The sequence below is a fragment of the Onychomys torridus genome, chromosome 5 (genome assembly GCF_903995425.1).
Source record: "Onychomys torridus chromosome 5, mOncTor1.1, whole genome shotgun sequence".
In the NCBI taxonomy this organism is placed as follows: domain Eukaryota; kingdom Metazoa; phylum Chordata; class Mammalia; order Rodentia; family Cricetidae; genus Onychomys; species Onychomys torridus.
Genome location: NC_050447.1, coordinates 50,396,025 through 50,417,302, shown reverse-complemented (window position 1 = coordinate 50,417,302; position 21,278 = coordinate 50,396,025). Strand labels below are relative to the sequence as shown.

The window sequence follows — 21,278 nt, the reverse complement described above, 5'->3', positions numbered from 1 at the left end:
AGATTCCTGTGAAAATTGATTAAGCCCAGGAATTCAAGCTCATTTGGGAAACACAGGGAGTCTCCCAACACAAAACCAAACCTCTAGAGCTCAGTGGTACAGCACTTGAGCAAAATGCAAGGTTCTGGGTTTCACCTTAAGTACCACTACCAAAAAAATTTTGGATGACAGTAAATTTAACAAGCAGTGATAGTTTCACTGTCAGGGACAGTGGACATAGGGCAGAGACTTGGGGTGGGGTTGGGTGGGATGGAGAGAGTAGAACGTGATTTAGTTTTGGCACAGTGCAGGGTCAAGACAGACCTACAACAAACACCAATCAGCTCTTCCTGAGGTCATCAGGGGCCAGAATAGAGGAACAGAGGCAGGGAGAAGACAGAAGAGCTAAGCATTTCCTAGCTTAAAGTGGAGAGATGGCTCAGTCGTTAAGAGGACTGGCTGTTCTTCCAGAGGACTCGGGTTCAATTCCTAGCACCCACATGGCAGCTCACAAACTGTAACTCCAGTTCCAGGGAACCTGACACCCTCACACAGACATATGCAGACAAAACACCGATGTACATAATAAAAATGAAGACTGCTAAAGCCTTGGACAAGTGCTTAAAAGCCCTGATGCCTGAGGATGGAGGGAAAATTGGGAAACAAGATTCCAAGAACATCAAGCTGACTCCATCTTCTAAATCCTTTCTGGTCTTAAGGGCTCCTCCCAATGGCCTAGGGATCAGCAGGCCCAGAGAACAGTCTATCCTAGGGAAGGTGTGGACAGAGAACCTGGAACTGGCCTCACTTTGTCCAGCTGGGCTGTACTGGTCTAGTTCTCTTCCCCTGAGATTAGATGCTCTTGTGTGAAGGGAGGCTACAGTCGCTCTGAGCTGTGTCCTTTGGACATTGAGGAGTCCTAACATGGTCGGGAGGGAAAAGGTGACCAGGCAACTGACCTGGACCGGGAACTGGAACCACTGTAGCTGCTGCCACTGCCACTGCCACTGCCGCTGAGCGTCCGCCTGTAACACAAGCCATAGTTCACCTCAGAGGCAGACCTTACTGGGACAAAGGCTTCCTGCACACCATGGTCATGGGCCTAAGATGTGTTCCAGGTCAGGCTTCTGAATCCCTGATGCTTCCCTGGTGATGCACCCACCTCCCAGGCTCTAGTTTTCATCAGTGTCTATTCCCTGGCAGCACCAAGGACAAGGAGAACCTTATCAGGATTACCATAAGCCCACACGCTCACCTCCTAGGGGGAGTCCTGGTTTGCCGTTCCTTCCTCCTGGCTTCTCGAAGATCGCCCGGTTTGGCAGGCTCAGGGGCAGGAGCAGTAGTTTTGGTGGCCTGTGGTGGGGCTGGGGGTGGGGCTGGCTTCTTTAGTGACTTCTCCCTGTGAGGCAGAGGCAGTGTCAAGGCAGGACAGAGCTGGGGTCCCTGCTCAATGCACCCACATCTCAGGGCTCTGCAGTTCAGACATGGCACATGGCTGCCAAGGTCCATGCCACAGGGACCCAAGTCTAGGTGCTGAGCCCGTGCCTCCGCCCACCTCTTGGGAGCCTTCTCTGCTGCCCTTTGGAGGCCGCTTCACCTCTAGTCCAAGCATGGCATGGGAAGAGACAGTGGAAGAGGCTGGAAGCCTTGGAGACCCCACCGAGGTGGGGCACCATAGCGACCTGAGGGGGCTCAGGACTCACCCTGCTTTCCCGGGAGGCGGGGCCGGCTCCCCCTTGGTTCTGACTGGAGGTCTGTGTGGGGAAGGTGTGGGAGACGGGGATGGGGACGAGGAGAAGGACCGGGACCTGGGGAACAAAGAGAGTGTGAGGAGGAAGTCTGGTGCTTGGTAGATCCCCTCACTGGCTGGAGCTGGCATATCCCCTAGGAAATGGTTTTGATCCACAGAGAATTTAGGCTCAAGCTCAGCTGCTTCATCATCTGATAAAACACACACCCAGGAAGAAACAGGAAAGGGCAGCGTGCAGCCTCAGGAAGGAGTGGGTGCTTGTGGGAAGGAGTGGGTGCTTGTACGCAGGAGAGGGCACATGGTTCTGCCTTAGCCAGGGGCCAAATGGGGTGAACATGGCTCTGGCTAAGTGTGGAATCTGAGACACCTAGTAGCTGGGAGGTGGCAGAACTGGTAAGGGTCCCAAGCACTTGGTTGGCAGACAAAGGCACAGGCACAGAGGTCCTTAAGCAGTGACAGCATCACATAAGCAGGGAGTGTACAGCTGGGAGGAGATTATGACCAGATGATTTCCACACAAGTATCGTGTGTCAGCAGGGTAGACAAACAGCCGGGAAAGGGGGCTGGGTCCAGGCGGAGTTTCCAGGATGGCATTCTGACAGTGAGATCACACTTCCGTCAAAAGGATGAAAGGGACTGGGTTGGCCCATGTTGCCTACTCAAAACCATCACACAGGATGCCCATTACTTCTAGCTGGGTGGTGCAAGCAGTGGGTCAGTTTCCTGCAGGTCTTCATGCTTCCATGTTCAAAGGCAGGTACCCAGGAAACCTAGCATTCACTCTTGTGGCCTTGCATTTGCTGCCTCACCTCTTGGGTCACTACTATGGGAGAACCTGAAAAAGTGCAACCCGAGGGACCCTGAGACTCATTGGTCTCGTGGCAGTTTGCCACACTCCTCTCCCCTCAGCCTACCCTCCTGAGTGCAGCTTTCGGAGGGGCTGCTACAGATGGACTTCAGAAAGGGTAGCTGCAGAGCCCCAAGGCATGGATTCCACTCCAGGTCTCCTTACTCACTTTAAAGGAGGCTACCCGGACCTTGCAGGTCTCTAGGATAGTGCCAAGGGAGACTAAGCTACTGTAGGAAATAGCTAAGAAATTTATGGTCAATGGTGAGAATATGATGAAGCTTCTGAACTAATGGTAGGATGGCGGGACAGCCCACTGGCATGTCAGCTCACACTTCCTGGGTTGACCGGCAAGACCCTCCCATGTCCTGCCTGCTATGGGACCCACTCAACTCTCTGCTGTGCTGGATTTACCTGGAACAGAAACACCTGCAAAGTGAAATCTGGAGTCCTTTTCCTCTCTACCCTGTTCCAGCTGCTCCTTGACCCAAGTGCTCCAACCTTAGGACATGGGATAGGCACAGAGCTTTTTTCCTGCTTCCTTCTGCTATACTGTCAGCTGCTTGCTCAGAGCAAAGATCCCATACACAACTTTTTCTCCAGAGTCTCATATTTTCTACAGTACCCTACATGACCTTTATCTGTCTCAGTCAGAGGCTCCCACAGGTTTTCCCTGGGCTCCCCACTGAGGCCCACGGCCACATATCTCTGCTGCCCCTCCCCCTGACTGCTGACACCTGCAGAAAAAACCTGCCAATGTTTGGGCTCCGGGGTTTGTGCCAGCACACCTCTGGATGGCCTACACACACCCGCAGAGAAAGGTTACTTTTTTTCCATCCTGGTTGCTTGCTTGCTATTCTGCATTCTACAATGTCCATGAAAACAGGTCCACATGCAGTTTACTCCACACCCTACAAAAGTGTTAGTGAGCATCAGATGAGAAAGCCTCAGTGACCTCTCAGAACTGCTTTCTAATGCCCTCTCTCATCACATCTAAAGCAACACCAGCTGGATGTGGTGGCATACTTCTCTACTCCTAGAACGTGGACGACAGAGACAGGTAGGAGTTGGAGACCTGCCTGGTCTAATATATAGCAAATTCCAGGCCAGCTAAAGCTACACAGTGAGAGCCTGTCTTCCAAAAGAGAATAAACCTCAAAATTTCCTTTAAAAAACAAACAAACAAACAAACAAACAAACAAACAAAAGCAAGACCATATGCCAGGAAGGGGTAACAGTGCAAGGGACACAGAAGACAGAACATTTTATTCTCTCGCAGCTGTCTAGTGATAATGTGTCCTAAAGCAGAGGGTTGCGTGTCTTTATGCGCACCATTCAATGACCAGGACTAAGATACCTTCTCACCTACACACCCTACCACCTTTACTGAATGCCACACTGAAATTCTGACCCTCTCAAGAGCTTACGGTGACGGCAGTGCTGGGAGAGTCCACAGTGGAGCATCAGCTCAGTTCAGGGCTGGACCACTGAGCAGTCCTTACCCGTCAAGCCAGCCTGACTTCCACTGGTGGAAGACCAAGCCATCAGGTTTCCATGGGAGCAGGTCAAGCTGGATGCAGTGTTATGTGCTGGTAGAATTTTGTCTAAAGTTTAGGAAGTATCTGTTTTCAAAGGGGACAATTCAACAGAAGTTTGCTGGACCCTCCTAGGGCTCTCTAGGATGCTGGAAGCACTGCATATTCACACCTGGACTCAACAGAGAGATACTTGACAGACGCAGGTCCTTTGTCTAGTACCTGCAGTGTATGCTGACTGGCATCCCAGTCCAAACTGCTTCTCAGTCTGTAGTTTACCAAAACCATTTTGGAAGCAGGCACCCAGGAACTCTGCCATGTTTTACAGGGAGAAACAAGACCACTCGATCTGTCCAGAATGCCTATCCCCACTGTATCTCCTAGGAGCTCAGGAGGCTGGGACATACACACCTGGACCGGCTTCCTGAGAACGAGCTGTGTCTGGAAGAGCGGCTGGAATAGGAGCTGTAGGATGAGGACCGGGACCGGGACCGGGACGAGCCAGAGCCAGAGTAGGATGAAGACCGTGAAGATGACCTGGGGGCCAGTGGACAGAGTAGAGGCAGTGAAAAGGTGACCTTCACCACCACCCGCTGGGGTGTGCTGAGCCACTGCTCTTTAGTGAAGTGAGAGGCAGCACAAACAGGAGCACATTCACAAACATGTACAGCAACACAGTGAGGCGGAGGTGATCCTGAGATAACCTACAGACACACTGCAGCACTATCACCCTACAGTGGAATGTTGTAGAGACCAATACTTGGGGGCCTGGGTGTACCCATGGTCCCTAGGTAACCTAGAGACTAGTTTGAGTGTTGGGACATGGCCATATGTGAGTTTTCAAGCTGACCTACTGTTCACATGGCTGTGTTCCTCTATCTGTCCACATACACATACCTTTAGTTCCTCTTAGCATCTCAGGTTCCTCCTAGACTCCATCCAGAACCCTCTCTTCAGGCAGGGAGACACAGCTCTTATCACCCACCACTCACTTCCTCATGTGTTCACACTAGAGGTCAGAGCCACTAAGGCAAACTCTCTGAAGAGCTGGATGGAGCGTGCAGTTCCTCTGTCAGCAGCCTAGCACCTTTTCTACAGGATCTGAGAGGCCTCTCCCCTACCTGAGAGATGATGTCTCCAGTAGCCAGCCAGAGTGGTGTCTATACCATTCTGGGTCACCCATTCTTACTTTTGTATGTTCTGGGGATGTGAAGTCCTACCACAATTCCTGTTATTAGTCCCACCTAACATCCCCTTGACCTGTCCTTGGGTAGTGACCCCCCCACACACACACACAACTGGCAGCCAGTGGTCATCAACAAGCCACTTATCTTTACAGGTCCCCTCTTTACCTGGAGGAATTGGAAGCAGAAGCTGATGAGGCAGAGGTTTTGCGACGCCTTCGTGCCCGGCTTGGGGAGACTGACACACCAAGTTTCTTCTTGGGAGACTTGGATCGGCGCCAAGGGTCCTTCCACTCATCGGCTCGCTTCACCTGTGGCCCTACAGAGGTGGTCTCCTTCTTTGGTGGCTCAGCTTGACGGCTGGAATCACAGAGGGGTTCTCAATGCTCAGGCTGCTGCTACCCTTCCCCAGCAATGCTGCTTCGAGAAAGAGATTAGAAAGCCAGCACACTCAGTGAGTTTATTATAGAGATACCGGAAGAAGAGCTAACACAGCACACCTTCTAATCTCAGTTAGTTCCCTCCAGAAATGGTCTTAACCTTAGCGCCATCTCCACCCCAGCATCCCCATTTTCTCTTAAGTCTAATAGTACTTTTAGGGGGTGCCATTACTTATTTCTATCTTTCTAACTATAGTGCCCGACAGGGATAGAGTCCATCTGGTTCAAACATGCTTATTTCTAGTGTTGGCACACAGTAGGTATGCAATATTCATGAAAGCAAGCAACAAAAATCACTGTGTTTTCAAATTCCTGTTAACTAAAAAAGTTACCAAGACCATGCTTTAAGCATTTTCTTTACATTTAAAGAGTCTAGTTCAACTGCAGCCAGGGAACTTCTTGACTAATGCATGGAAAGAGTGAGTATCCCAGGCCCTCCTTCCTAACAGCACTGGCCTCAAATGCTCAGAGAGGCTAAAGAAAAGGGCATCAAGGAAGGCTGCACTACCACCATGGAAATAAAAACCCTGCCTACTGATACTTCCAGAGCTACTATTTAGTCACCAGTTGGTGGCAGGTACCAGTACCATGACCTGCTGAGGGGTCTAGGTAAGAGCAATATCTAGTGCTGAAGCCTATCCCACAAGACATGTGAAATGCAGATTGTGCCACTGTTATCTCAGCCCTAACCCCAAAGCTAATGCCCCAGGTATATCTGGTGCTGCCTATAAATGCAGGAAGGAAGTGAGAACCTAACAACCTGACATAGCAGTTCCTGTCACTGGCCACTGGGTCAATTTTTATACTTCCTAGATGGTTTCATTCTAACAACTAAGATGAGGGACTGACAAGACTGTCAGCAGTTAAGAGCACTGGCTGCTCTATATTCCCCAGCACTAGTGGCTCACAACTATCTGTAACTCCAGTGCTAGGGTATTTTTTGACACACTCTTCCAGCTGCTATAATCACTATAAAGCACAAATGTAGTACACAGACATACATGCAGGCAAAATACCATACACATAAAATAAAATACAATTATAAAACAAAACAAAACAAAACATCTGAACTAAGAAGGACAGACACCAGGGTCACTAGCCTCTCCACTGGTCCTCTGCCCAGGGCGGCCTTTCCACACAGGAGGGAGATGGGAGGAATACCCTAGTAAGCGTGGGGTTCTCTCTTCTTGGGATGCAGCCAAGTAAGTACTCAAGCCTCTCTCTCTGTGGGAAGTCCTTCACTACCCCTACAGACAGACACTGGGTCCCACTGAGAACAGGTAGGTACTTTCAGCAGGTGAAGGACAGTGCTGTGGATGGGCCTTGATCTTCTCATCCCTGTAGGGTGAGCATCTGAACCTAGGCACTTGTAGTACCATCTTCGTCTGAGTGGCTGGCTTAAGGCTCTCCAAGGAGGAGGGCTATCCACCATGTCCACGTGTGAGAGGGTGGCAACAGCGTGCCGAATTTTGTTACTACAGAGACTCAACTTTAGACGTTATTATTCCAGTGACTCCATGAAGTATGTGATCTGGCATGTGTTTTATAGCAATGATGCAAAACTTCCTTTAAAAGGTATTTAAGAGGTTAGAGATGTAGCTTAGTGGTAGAGTGCTTTCCCAGCATGTGTGTACCATGAGTTCAATCACCAAAAAAAAAAAAAAAAAGAAAAAAGAAAAAAAAAGAAAAGAAAAGAAAAGAAAAAGATATCGGAAGTTTAAAAAGCCAAAGCATGCAGGTAAGTAATAGGTGGTAATCTGGACTACAAGTATGGGGAAGGATGGGGGTGGGGGGTGGGCTTTGGTCCTCAGTCAGGCTATAAATAATCAAGGTCAAATAAGAGGCTATGAGGATGAAACCATGGGAAATGATAATGGCTTTAGGCAGAGGTATCCAATGTAAGCCCCATATTTAGTGGTAGGTCTTTCAGAGGAAAGACTGGATGAACCATCATTAAAGAATCCATTACCAAATTCACCCAAGGAAAATGTTCATGGAACATTTAGAGGAAAAGGCTGCAAGACTGACATGCCCACCACTGTCAACAAGTCTGGTGACAGAGAACATCTATGACTACCAAGCTCATACATCGAGGTGTCAAGCTTTTGAGCTGATAGGCTAACACCACCTAGCTGGCACACGAGGTGCTCTGAGTGATGACGGGCCACTCTTGGAGTCTGCAGGAATGACATAGGCTGTATCTTTGCTTCCCAAGACACCTTGAGAAAACTATGTTCAACTCCCTCCCCTCTTAGTGGGGGATAACCACCCAGATATCCCATCAGACCTACACAAAACCACAGGAGGCTACACCTCTCCAGAGGTGCCCCAAAGCCCACTCACTGAGTGTGACCTGTTTCAGGGCTGTAGTATGTGCCAAAGGGAGGAATGCTGGTCAGGAACTAGAGCAGGAAGCTGCTGGACAAGGACAAACTTGCCATTCACAGAGATTTCTAAAGAGGAAAAGAAAGAACGGCACAGGTGATCTCTGGTCGTCACCTTCTGGACAGCTGCAGCACAATCCCACATTTAAGGCTACTGGAACCTCTGCGGGGCAAGGGTCAGCTGGGCCGCCCCAGTCAACGCCGAGGCTGGCAGCAAATGGGCCAAGAGTGGCACAAGGAAGTCAACTGCTGATGAGCCAAGTCGCTACCCCACATGTCTGGGAACTCTAGCCTGGACAGCTGCCAAGTCTGGGGTCAAAGAATAAAGAGCAATAGTTGGAAAGTCACTTCTAAAATAAGGAGGACTAAACATCTAATAAAGACAGGAAGGAAGAGGGAACTCACAGCATCTGAGTTCTTCCCTTCATTTCTCCCTCCTACCTCAATCTGCTAACACCCGAGGAGTATGCACTTTGGCTTATCTCCCAGGAAACTGTACAGATTTCCCCAGGGCTGCCCCATCTGGTCACACTGCATACACTGTGCCCTCATCTCAGTGGGCGGTACCCACTGCATCTCTTCATGTCCACTTATCATGTGAGTAGCTAATGGTTTCCACCATACATGAATGACTTCTATTGGCTAAAAAAACTCTCAATTCAATAACTGCTTCTTCCCTCTGGAAGGTCCCCGGAAGTGCAAGTCCTAGGTAGTCTCCATCCTGGTTTACCATTACTTCTTATGGTATGGCCCTCTTCTCAAAGTTGACACTTGCTGTCTGGTCCTCCTTTCTAGCCCCACATATATAACACCAGACACCAGGGATCTAAGTACTTCTTACTGACATTTCTCCATCCTGTATCCTAAAGACACGGAAGGACAACACATGCTAGCTGGATGAGACATCAACAAAACCCGGAGCAGGTAGGGCATGGTGGCACACGCTTTAGTCCCAGCACTCTGGAGGCAGAGGCAGGCAGATCTTGATTAGTCAGGTTTACTGTTCCAGGACAGCCAGAACCACACAGTGAGACACTATAAAAATACAAGGGCAAAATCCTGTCCTGTAGCTCAAATTACTGACCAACTGACCAAACCAGGAGGCCCAAGTCCAGTCCTGAACTGCAAGTGCTGGACCAGAGCAAGACTTCCCCACAATCTACCACTTTGACTCAGAATCTGAAAAGGTATTTGACGATACTCATAAACCAGTGAACCCAGAGACACAGAACTGGTAACAAATGACAACAAAGGTAATGCAGCCCCAGATCATGCATTCTGGAATGGGTGGAAAGGACGGCAAAAGTAGCTGGGCACAGTAGTACAGGAATCACACAAGTTTTGAAACTGAGATAGGAAGGATCCTAAGTTCAAGGCGGAGCTCCACAGATAAAAACAACAAGTCTTTGTATTGTTTCAGGGGTCGGTAAGCCTACCTAAAATGCACTTGGGCGGTTTACAATGTTATCCGCACTGCCTTGGACTCTTCACCTCACTTCTCCACTCCCACCCCTGCTGCCCTGCAGAGAATGTACGGGGACAGATTCAGCCTGACAGGACAGCCCCATGGGTTAAGGGTCCGAGAAAAATGGAGAAAGTGGCTTGTTTGGAAAACTGTCAGGTCCTCCAACAGTTACTAGATGACCCAGCAGCTCCTCCCACAGGTAACCAAGAAGGAAAAATCCACATTCACACACAAAAGTGCACACAAATGTTCACACCTACAGCTGTCAAACAGTGCCAACATCCCAGGCAGCGGTAGCGCACGCCTTTAGTCCCAGCACTCGGGAGGCAGAGCCAGGAGGATCTCTGTGAGTTCCAGGCCAGGCCGGTCTACAGAGTGAGATCCAGAACAGGCACCAAAACTACACAGAGAAATCCTGTCTTGGAAAAACAAAAAACAAAACCAAAAAGTTTCAACAACCCAACGTCCACCACCAGACAGACAGGAAAAGCAACTGAGGCACAGCCATAGTGCTTTCTGCAAATACAATTTAAGAGACAAAAACCAGACACAAAGCCTACAGTGAACGGCTCCACACCCACACCAAGTCCTTAACAGGCGGCTGGTTCAGGGAAGCAAGGAGCTGTTTCCTCAAGAGCTTAGAAGAGGCCACAGGGCAAGACATGCTGATGGATGGGAACTGGGGTGGTCTACCTTGGTGGCTGTGGGGACCGGGGCTTCGGCTTCTCCTTGTCCTTCTCCCGGTCTTTGTCCCGCTCCCGGTCCCGGTGCTGCCGGTCCTTCTCGTCCCGCTTGGCGCGCTCTCTCTCCCACTCCTCTTTCCTCCTCTGCCGCTCCTTGTCCCGCTCCCGCTCCCGCTCTCGCTCCCTCTGCCTTCGCTCACGCTCTCGGTCGCGCTCCCGTTCCCGCTCCCGTTCTCGTTGTCTGTTCTCGCGCTCCCGTTCCCGCTCCCGTTCCTGGGTTAAAAAGCCAAATATAGATGCCGAGTTACACACTATTGGTGGAAGTGCAGAGAAAACGGATCAGGTACGAGGATGCTCTCAGGAGGCCATTTTATTCCCAAGTGTCTCCTTAAGACAACTTAGCTGTGTCTGACAGCAAAGGCCGGCAACTAGGAGACGAAGGCAGGAGGGGTCAGGTGAGAGCCAATCTGAAAGCCACAGACACAGTATGTCCAAAAGTTTGATTCCCAGTACCACCAGTACCACATAATACACAGACACAGACACAGACACAGACACACACACACAGACACACACACACACACACACACACACACACACACACACACGACAATACATGTTCAAAAACACAGGAATGCAAACAACTTAAGAGTGAAGTTACCCCAACCAAATAAATCTAGAACTTCGTCAATACCAGCCTGGAATGAACTCTATACCACAGGCCCTCCCATGGGGGACCAGCTCATTCTTAGGAGGGAAGTCTCAATGGCTGCCCATGTGGGCAAGCTCACAACACAGTGAGTGCTTCATGAACAATGTATTGAAGGAAGTGTGTGCACCCCTAATGCACTCCCCCACTGCTGACTTGTTTCCCTGCTTTAATAGTCAACATTAAAGCAGTTCAGGCACAGCCCGGCTGACAGGCTCTGGGCCTTTGCAGACCTTGGGACACCATGCACACTCCCGTGCTATCTATTCCTGCCACCCGTGTCGCTAGATACAACAGAGAAACAAGTGCCTGCACCCGTATCCTATCTCCAAGAGGAAGCTGTAAGGTTGTAGTTCTGGGATAGGTGTGAGTCTGTACAGCTCACCACCTATGGGCTGCTGGGGCTGCCACAGTTCAGGGCTGGTATATGAGTCACAGCACATAACTGCTCAAGGGCTCTTAATAAGCCTTTCCTAAAGCAGACCGACGGTGAAGATGGAATGGGCAGTCTGCACACAGATCTTTATACACACTAGGTTCTTGAGAGTCTTCACACCAGACCAGTATGGTAAGGCCAGCCAGAGGCACATCCTTAACCAGCAGGCTAGATGGGCAAGAATGGTGCTACACATAAGGACGTTATTCAGAGATTTCTAAGAGCGACACACAAAGGTAACAGTCTCCTGAAAACCAGCACTGATGCCTTACGAGCAAATCTTACAAAACCATGGCAAAAACACGGATTCCACGAAAGGCCACCAGACATCAGACTACCACAAACACAGCCAGTGGCTCCCTACATGACCAATGTGGGCTCAAATTCAGGACTGTGGCTCAATACACTTTGTTAACTGAATAAGCTCAAGGGAAACACACCACAGGAAGGGTTGACTGATGCCAGGTAAGAAAGTACACACTATTGCTTGTATGGCTGAGGCAGGAGGATTATGAATTTGAGGCTAGCCTAAGGTACATAGTTAGACCCCATCTATGGGAAGAGGAGAGTTTTACCATACGGATCATACTTACGCGATAGTTATGATACGGCTCTGCTTCTGTATACTGCACCCTGAAATTCTCGTACTGTCCACCACGCCAAAAACGCTCTATCTCATAGTCATAATAAGGATCTGCATAAGGCTCAAGTCTGAAAAAAGAGCCAAAAAGAAGGAAATCGTATCATTTAAGAATGCTACAGCAAAAATTCTACATAAAAGACAACCTAACAGAATCCAAACCCACGTGATGAAAATAATACACCATGACCAAGTGGTGTCACCACAGCCAAGAACACAAGGCTGTCAGCATTAGGACACCCACTATCACTGCACGTGTCCGTCACTGGGGAGGAAAAGCCCTGGGACTATCAACGAGGGAAGACAAAGACAAACCTCCTGTATGCATTTCTGGAGAAAACATTCAACAAAATAGAATTTGTATATTCTAATGGACAAAAACATATTCTTAAAAGTACTTTAAGGACATCAGAATGGCTCAGATGGAGAAATACTTGCTGCACAAGCCTGATGATTTTCAAGTTTGGTCCAGGGAAACCATAAACATTAATTCCACAAAGCTGTCCTCTGACCCCCACATATGTGTTATGGCACTCTTGCCCACACACCATATATCACTGCATCTATACATACAAAACAACAACAACACCTTTAAAAACAAAGCTGGAGAGAAGCATCAAGGAATTCCCTGAGCATTAGGATACCGTGGGACCTATGACCACCTGCCAGTGTGTGCAGGGCAAGATGAGCCCAGAGAGGTGGGAACACAGCAAAACTGTCTCCATTTGCCATCCTGTGACACTACCCCCTAACAGTCTATGACAGAGCCAATTCACACAACCATCCACCCACTCACCTCAATAAAGCAGGACAAAAGCTTAACATGGGAACCTATGTCCTCACACACAGCTCACTAGCTAATGAGGAGGCAGTATGCATTTACAACAGCAGAGGGAAGGTGCTTGGGAATGACACATTCAACCAGAAATTCAGATCTCACTCCAGAAAGTCACAAAGAGGCAACTAATTAATTGAGAAGACATAACAGGGTACTCCTTATCACCTGGCTGGTTCATCCTGCCCTGGGACATAAGCATATCCCAAGTAAAAACCAACGAGCACATTCATGGGCTAGATGGTTACCCTGTCAGCCTGGTTCATGTGAGAAAGAGACACAAACCCAGCCAAGGAAACTCCCCAACAGAGAAGACACCCTCTGAAGCACGCCAACACCTGAAAGAGCTCCACAAGTCTATGTGCTTCATCTAGTGCAGGGGGACAGCAGGCCCAGGGACACACACTAAGGTGGCATCTCTCTCAGTGTCCCCATGAACAATGTGGATACCTGACTACTATCACTTCAAAATCCCGCCACCATACTGGTGAGAGAGTTTACAAACTAGGGGAAGTATGCAATTCACTAAAAGTAGAATAACTGTAATGATGTAACTAAAGTCACCAAAATTTGTAGGCTGCTTACTTTTAGAATTCTCCTTCTGAACTTGGTGAGCAAACCGCAGACTGCAAAGCTATATGCCATACACCACAATTTACCTCTTCACCCTCCCAGCAGATTTCCATCTGAGCACGCACAGACCCCCAGCACCTGCCCTACTCAAAGTAGTCCTCAGAACCACATAACTCCTCTGTTGAGGGGTTTTTGCTCCTTTTTTTGAGACAAGGTTTTTCTATGTAGCCTTAGCTGTCCCGAACTCTCTCTCTGTAGACCAGGCTGGCCTCAAACTCAAGAGATCCAACTGCCTCTGCCTCCCTAGTGCTGGAATTAAAGGTGTGCGCCACCACTTCCAGTTCTGTTGAGATTTTTAAAAGACCAGCATTAAATGTCTGAGGAGGGGCCTGAAGAGGTAGCTCAGTGGTTAAGAGCACTTGCTTGCTGATCTTCCGGAGGACATGAGTTTGGTTCTCAGTTCTCATGTTGGGCAGCTCACAACAGCCTGTAACTCCAGCTCTAGACCCAACGTCCTCTTTTGGCCCCATGGATACACACACACATACACATGTATCTTTAAAAAACAAAAACAAACAAAAACCTCATTCCCCAAGTAACTGAGGAAGAGGTGAGGAGACAAAGGCATAGACTGAGCCTGTAGGAACTTTGGGAGTGCACTCCAGAGGTAGCCTTCCAGCATGGAACTTAAGCATCTCCTTCACAGAAGCCAGAGTGGTGGAGACAGTACCCTTGGGACTTGTGTGTGGCTACTCCTGACAGGACATGAATGGGCAAGGGCAAGCAGAGGATTCCTTACGTTGTATCTCTGACATCTCTTGGGACCCTAGAATTCCAATCTCGGAAGACTTCGTTTTCCTTGTCAAATTCCCGGTCGTCTTCACCAATGGTTACTGTGAACCTTTTTTCTTCAAAGTCAGGCTCCTGCTCTTTGCGAATGGTTGCTTTTTTTAAAACCTAGCATCAAAAGAAGATAGACATCAGTGTAAAATAAAGACCTCTAAAGTCACTGAGAGGAACACAGGGAACCCGAGACCTGCAGCAAAGTACAGCACCAGTGCCAAAGGATATGGGCAAACACAGGACTCCAGTCTTCTCCTGCAGGCCTCAGAGGAGGCTGGTCTAAACAGGTCTGCGTGACTTATTTACACAAGTGAGCATCTGGGACTAGCACAGGGACCCCAGAAGGCATGTAAGCAAGGCCTTTATTTCAATCTCCCAAGAGAGAACAACGTGGGCACTGAGAAAACAAGGCTGGGTGTTAACAGACACTGATACAAGGTGGGTATTGAGAGCCACAGTGGGGAGCAAAAGGAGGCCTGAGAGAGCTAATAAGAGCAGACACTGGGTCTCAGGGGGACAGGGAGGAGGTCCTACAGAATGGCAGGGATTGTCTCACTGCCTGAGGTAATGGTCAGGGACAATTCATCTTTTGGGTTGCCCACGACACCTAAAAATGTTAAGTCTGTGTCCAGGGAGGTTCTCTGGCCTACTAAGATTTACCTGTGACTGGACCTGTCATGCAGAGATGGCTAAATATCACTTCTCCTTCTCTATTAAAGGAAGCCCAGAAATGTCTGTCCATAGCTTCCGAGGCCTCACTGAGTTTCCACACTCTCTAGATCAAAGCTGTGCCAGTCCTGCCAGGACCACTAGAGGGAGCACCACTGCTCTCCTTCCAGAGTGCACGGAACTCTTACCTCCTTTGCGTGTCTGAGTCCGCGTTCCCAGGCACTCTCTGTTGGGGGTTCTGGAGGGGGTGGAGGCAAAATTTCATCAACTACTGGCCCACCCTATTAAAAAATAAGAAGAGAAATATTGAGGAAGTACTTAAAAACCTATTAAGAAATGGGGCAAAATATTTAAAAGACAAGCCAGCCAGTCACATACAACTGGCTTTCCTGCCCAACCACCCATGTGCCCTGAAACATCCAAGGCTACTGCTACACAAGCACAAGGAACCCTGAAAGGTGCTCCTTGACTCTTTCTCAGGTACAAGATGCCTTTTCTATAAGGACCACATTTGTCTTTAGTCCAAGATTCAGACAGAACTCAGGTATCCCATCTGGTGGCAGCTAAAGAGGAGCTCACGCACCCAAGGGTTGGCAGGCATCAATGGGTGAGGTCCAAGAGGCGGGGCACCGTTGGGTGGAAAAGGTTCAGCTTTGGTGATGAGGGAGTAGTTGCCCTTGTCATTCACTCCAGGGTGTATAAACCTACAGTTCATTCCCCAGGTGCAGTTCCCTAGGGAAACAAAAGTCCAATGAGAAAAGATGCCAAAAGCACAACTGTTGGAGGGCGGCAGCTGGGTTGCTTTCTGACAATTTGGGAAGCACCCATCAACCCATTCCTGCTCCCACAGGTCACTGGGCCTCCGCCCAGAGAGCCTCAGGCCAATAACAGCCCAGCCTACCTCTCCTGCTGTGGACACAGGTGTCCCACAGTCCTACAGAGGTGAGCAGGGCAGGTCTGGGCCAATGGGTCAAGCCAGGTACTTCCATGAGATACCATTCCCTTGATGAGAGTCCCTGCTTGGACTCCCAGGGCCTATTCAGTCACTTTGCAGGTTCTATATCCATGGATTCACCGCCCACAGATAAAATATTCTTTGTGTTGCACTGAACATGCGGAGACACTGTAGAGACATTTTTGTGTTTCTACTCCTTAAATGATACGGTATTAAAAGGCCTTATTTATACTGTGTGCAGGATTGTAAGTCACCTAAAGAGGGCTTAAATTACAGGAGGGTATATATTACACTATCTTGTAATAGGGACTTGGAGAGCCTCAGATCTGGCATCCCTGGACATTCTGGATCCCATCTCCCATGGATACTATAGGACACCTGGGCACATCAACTATCTGAGCACTGATTAAGGCAGAGAAGGCAGACAGTCTCTAGAGCTAAGGGCAGAGGCAACACTAGACCCTCTAGGGGCTTCAGCAGGTGCCTGGACATTTATTTTGACTATGGTGAGGTAGAAATCAATGGGAGGCACAAATATTACCAGATCTCTGTTGACGCTGTCCCAGGGTAGCCCTCTCCAAACTATTGGATTATTTCTGGTCCTTAAAAAATGTGTGAATAAGAGGGGCCTGGAGAGATGGCTCAGGGGTTAAGAGCACCAGCTGCTCTTCCAAAGGAGCTGGGTTCAATTCCCAGCACCCACAGGGCAAGTCACAACTGTCTATAACCCCAGAACCCCAGTTCCAGAGGATCTGACACCTTCACAGATACACAGAACACCAATGCAAGTAAAATAAAAATAAATAAATCACTTAAAACAAACAAAAATATGTGATAAATTAAGCTACTTAATTTATCAAATCAACCAAAGCTTTTACACTTTGCTCATCAATAATCAGCTAAACCCCAGCACTACTCAAGGGAGCCACTCAATTTCCAGTGCAAAATGCTCAGTGTCTCAGATGTACAAAGCATCACCCCCTCCCAAAATAAGTCCTATGTATACACTATTAGAAGCATCTAAGATTTAAGCACATTTCCTAGCTTAATATATATTATCTGGTTTGGTTTTTGTTTTGTTTGTTTTGTTTTGTTTTGTTTTCTGCGTGTTGTTTTGGTGCCTGTCCTAGATCTCTCTCTGTAGATCAGGCCGGCCTTGAACTCACAGAGATTCACCTGGCTCTGCCTCCTGAGTGCTGAAATTAAAAGGTGTATGCCATCACCACCTGGCTTAATATATATAATCTTAAATAATTAAAAGCTATACTCGGTTGGGGATTTAGCTCAGTGGTAGAGCGCTCGCCTAGCAAGCGCAAGGCCCTAGGTTCGATCCTCAGCTCAATCAATCAATCAATCAATAAATAAATGAAAGCTATACTCAATTTGAAACAGATATCCCAGTTGAACATTTTTGCTAACAAATCATGAAATGAGGCGAGTTTCATCTTTAAATACCATGACTACTGAAGCCTGAGTTAAAAACAACTCAACACAAAGTAAGAACATACTGATATAAAGTACAAAATATACTCAATATTGTTTCCCTGCAAACACAAAAATGACATTTTTTTTCATTCCTAAAACTGTTTAAGGATTCACATGTAAGTTAAAAGAGGCTGGAAGCCTCATTGTACAGGGATCTGAACCTCTGAACCCTGGAAGACAAACACCATCCACTTCTTCATGATCAACTCTCTAAGTCATGTACTTCTCAACCTTGTTTATGTAATTAAAATGTAACAAAATGGGGGCTGGAGAGATGGCTCAGTGGTTAAGAGCATTGGCTGCTCTTTCAGAGGTCCTGAGTTCAATTCCCAGCAACCAAATGGTGGCTCACAACCAACTGTAATGAGATCTGGTGCCCTCTTCTGGTGTGCAGGCATACATGCATGCAGGCAAGACACCATATACATAATAAATAAATCTTTAAAGAGTAACAAAAGCTCACTATAGCAAGTTAGAAAATACAAAAAAGTATCAAGTATATGATTTATACTTAAAATATATTTCAGTTAGTAGGTAAGTAGGCATTTAGTATTTGTTTTAAATGTCAAAACAAAACAAAAGGAAAATCTAAATAAAATACAACCCAAATCTCACATTCAAATCTTTGGGCAGAAAGAAGAATAGAACACATGTATGGAAGGGAGGAACAAACAACAGAGGAAAAGTAAGGAGGGTGCAGAGTGTCATCCCTGACAAAGTGTCAGGGTGACAGAACCCAGCTCTTAGGGAGCAAAGTTAGGTCCCTGCTGATAGTGTTCTTAACCCTTGACCACAAGAACAGACATCCCGGGTTGGGGATTTAGCTCAGTGGTAGAGGGCTTGCCTAGCAAGCGCAAGGCCCCAGAGTTGATCTTCAGCTCAAAAAAAAAAAAGAACAGCCATCCCAATACATAGCCAAAGCAGATATCCTGTAAACGCTGGACAAATGATGAAGGAATCCCATTTATACAGGTAAACTCCCTTTCATGGGGGTGAGGCACATAGACTATTATTGCTGGGACTGTGGAGAAATGCCTTCAAGGTACACCATCCTCACCACCAGGATGGAATTCAGGGCCTTGTGCATACTAGGGAAGTATATTATTGTTGAGCTATATCCCTAGCCCCTACCTTTTACTTGGTCTACTGTCAGTAAATATTACTTCCATAATTAAAAAAAAAAAAAAAAAGGAAGAAAAAGGAAGCATGCCAGTGAGATGGTTTAGCAGGGTAAGTGCCCTGTCTACCTATCCTGATCACCTGAGTTTGATCCCCATAGTCCACTCCTATCGACTGTCCTGAGCTCCACATACATACATACTCTGCCCCCTACAAACTTGATTTCTTAATTAGAAATAAATGAAAAAAAAAAAAAAGGTATTTTAGAATAGTATGATCATCTGCTTCTGAGTGTGCTAAGAAGCAGAAGGGGGAGACTCAGAGGCTGAGCGGGACAGTGTTACTTGTGGATTTTTTTGTTTTGTTTTGAGACAGGTTTTCACTACGTTGCCTTGGCTGGCTTGGAACTCACTGTGTGTAGACAAGGCTGGCCTCAAACTCAGAGAGATGCACCTGCTTCTGCTTCTTAGTGTTGATATAAAAGGTGTAGGCAACCCACACCCAGCTATTTCTGGACCTCAGAGGGCTATCTGCACATGGGTTTTCAAAGGAAAGAAATGATCTTTTTCTTAACTAGATGGCTCATTATCTCAGCAATTCTTGAGAAAATTTTTTTTATTAATTTTTATGCTTGGGTAGATACTATTTAACATGAGAAATACTTTATAGGAAAACAAAATAAAAGTGAGAATATATGTAAATAAAGAGTAAGTTCTCTAAAGAGCATACAGTAGAGTGGGGTACGACAGTGCAGACCTTTGGTTCCATCACTCAAGAGTGGCACATTAAAAGTCCAGCCTGGGCTACACACTATCCTGTCTCTCCTACCCTATACCTCCAGAATCTCCTGCCAGAAGTAGTTACCAACTTAGGGGATCACCAAACATACATCCCTATTTTTTTTTTAAAGATTTATTTATTTATTTATTATGTATACAGTGTTCTGCCTACATGTATGCCTGCAGGCCAGAAGGCACCAGATCTCATTATAGATAGTTGTGAGCCACCATGTGGTTGCTGGGAATTGAACTCAGGACCTTTGGAAGAAAGAGCAGCCAGTGCTCTTAACCGCTGAGCCATCTCTCTAGTCCCTTTTTTTTGTTTTTTTTAAGACAAGGTTTTTCTGTGTAGCCCTGGTGGTCCTGGAACTCACTCTGTAGATCAGGCTGGCTTCAAACTCAGAGATTCACCTGCCTCTGCCTCCCTGAGTACTGGGATTAAAGGTGTGTGCCACCACCACATCACTTTACAATCCCATTTTTTTGTGAATATATTATACACTCTGGGTGATCTTCGCCACTGCTGTCCCCAAACAACTTAAGAAGAAAAAATAAACCTGTGTGATTAATAGCAACAGATCTAAAACTGCATCAGTAATACTGATACATGACCATGGCAGGTCTCTTAGCAGCAATCAAGGGAGCTAAACAGATGGCAGGAGGCGGCTGCCCCCTCACCTGCTGGCTACAGTACCCACGTCTAATGGCCAAAATCCATCTTCACTAACATGTGCAGATGCCAGCAAGAGACTGTGGCTGTGTGCATGAGCAAATGCATGTGTTTGTTAGGTCCAGAAATGAACAGACTTTTAAGCCTGTGATTTGTTGGCTGGATTGGTTATCATCAGTTGCATGATCACTACTACAGGAAAAACACCTATCAGAACAGCAAAGAGAATTTTATAATGTCCATTTTCCAAACAAAACACTTGTTTTGGTACAGAGCACACACTCTGACAAAGTGGCCTCTTTAAGTATGCTTTGGTTTCCTTTCCATCTAGTCTAAGCAGCTGCAAACAGGTAATAAAGACAGCCTGTGTATAAAAGTCAAAGTGCCCCATTGGTTTAAAAAAACCCTCTTCAAGCCAGGGGGTGGTGGCGCACACCTTGAATCCCAACACTCAGGAGGCAGAGGCAGGTGGATCTCTTGAGTTCAAGGCCAGCCTGGTCTACAGAGTGCGTTCTAGGACAGAGGTACACAAAGAAACCCTGTCTCGAAAAATCAAAAACAAAAACTAACAACAACAACATAAAATAATAGCAACAACAAAACACTACCAAAACCCAAACCAAACCTGTCAAAGCCAGGCACGGTGGTGCATAACTTTAACCCACCTTCTGGGGGTGTAGGTGTGACAGAGGCAGATAGATATATGTGAGTTTGAGGTCAGCCTGGTCTACATAGTGAGACTGTCTCAAAAGCAAAACAGTAACAAGAAATCCCTGTCAAAGTTTCTGTTATGTCTTACTGACATAGACAAGGCTGGCCTTTGCACATGCATGCTCCCAGTAGGAGTGCCTCACTTACCACTAGCTGTACGTTACTATGAAGACTGCCCTAATTTCAGAGTCCCTGAATGGGAACTCTCAAGGGCTATAGGCCATTCTGAGGCATGATACTTTTTTATAAAGACGAAGAACACATGGATCCAAAAGTGAACAAACAAGCTAAGATGCACAAATTGCTACAATTAACACATGAAAAGAATGCACATCTCCAAACATTAGAGAATACAATGACTCAGACACCATCAGACATTGCTAGAAATGACACAAATAAAATGGGAAAAATTAAAGGGCACAACCACAGTGGAGCTCCCTAAGAGGTTTAACTCAGTGGTCTAGTGCTCAACTTACAGGCTCAAGGCTCTTGAGTTTCATCCCCAACATGCCATCTCCTAAGTCACCATGTAATGTGTAGCTCCACTTCCAGATCAACTGATCCTGGCTATCAAGATCATCTCACAC

The 21,278-nt window shown here is 47.2% G+C and overlaps 1 protein-coding gene across 4 annotated transcripts in view; it reads right to left on the bottom strand.

Moving 5' to 3' along the window:
* Zc3h18 (zinc finger CCCH-type containing 18) overlaps positions 1-21,278 on the bottom strand; it is a 42,257-nt gene that overhangs the window by 5,792 nt on the left and 15,187 nt on the right. For all 4 annotated transcript variants that reach the window (XM_036187815.1, XM_036187816.1, XM_036187813.1 and 1 more), the window contains 10 exons: positions 15,556-15,704; positions 15,161-15,253; positions 14,260-14,417; positions 12,006-12,123; positions 10,278-10,540; positions 5,464-5,655; positions 4,523-4,648; positions 1,683-1,787; positions 1,235-1,378; positions 939-1,004 (listed from right to left, as the gene is read on the bottom strand). In XM_036187815.1, the coding sequence (XP_036043708.1) occupies positions 939-1,004; positions 1,235-1,378; positions 1,683-1,787; positions 4,523-4,648; positions 5,464-5,655; positions 10,278-10,540; positions 12,006-12,123; positions 14,260-14,417; positions 15,161-15,253; positions 15,556-15,704 (1,414 nt within the window). The remainder of the gene's footprint in view (positions 1-938; positions 1,005-1,234; positions 1,379-1,682; positions 1,788-4,522; positions 4,649-5,463; positions 5,656-10,277; positions 10,541-12,005; positions 12,124-14,259; positions 14,418-15,160; positions 15,254-15,555; positions 15,705-21,278) is intronic.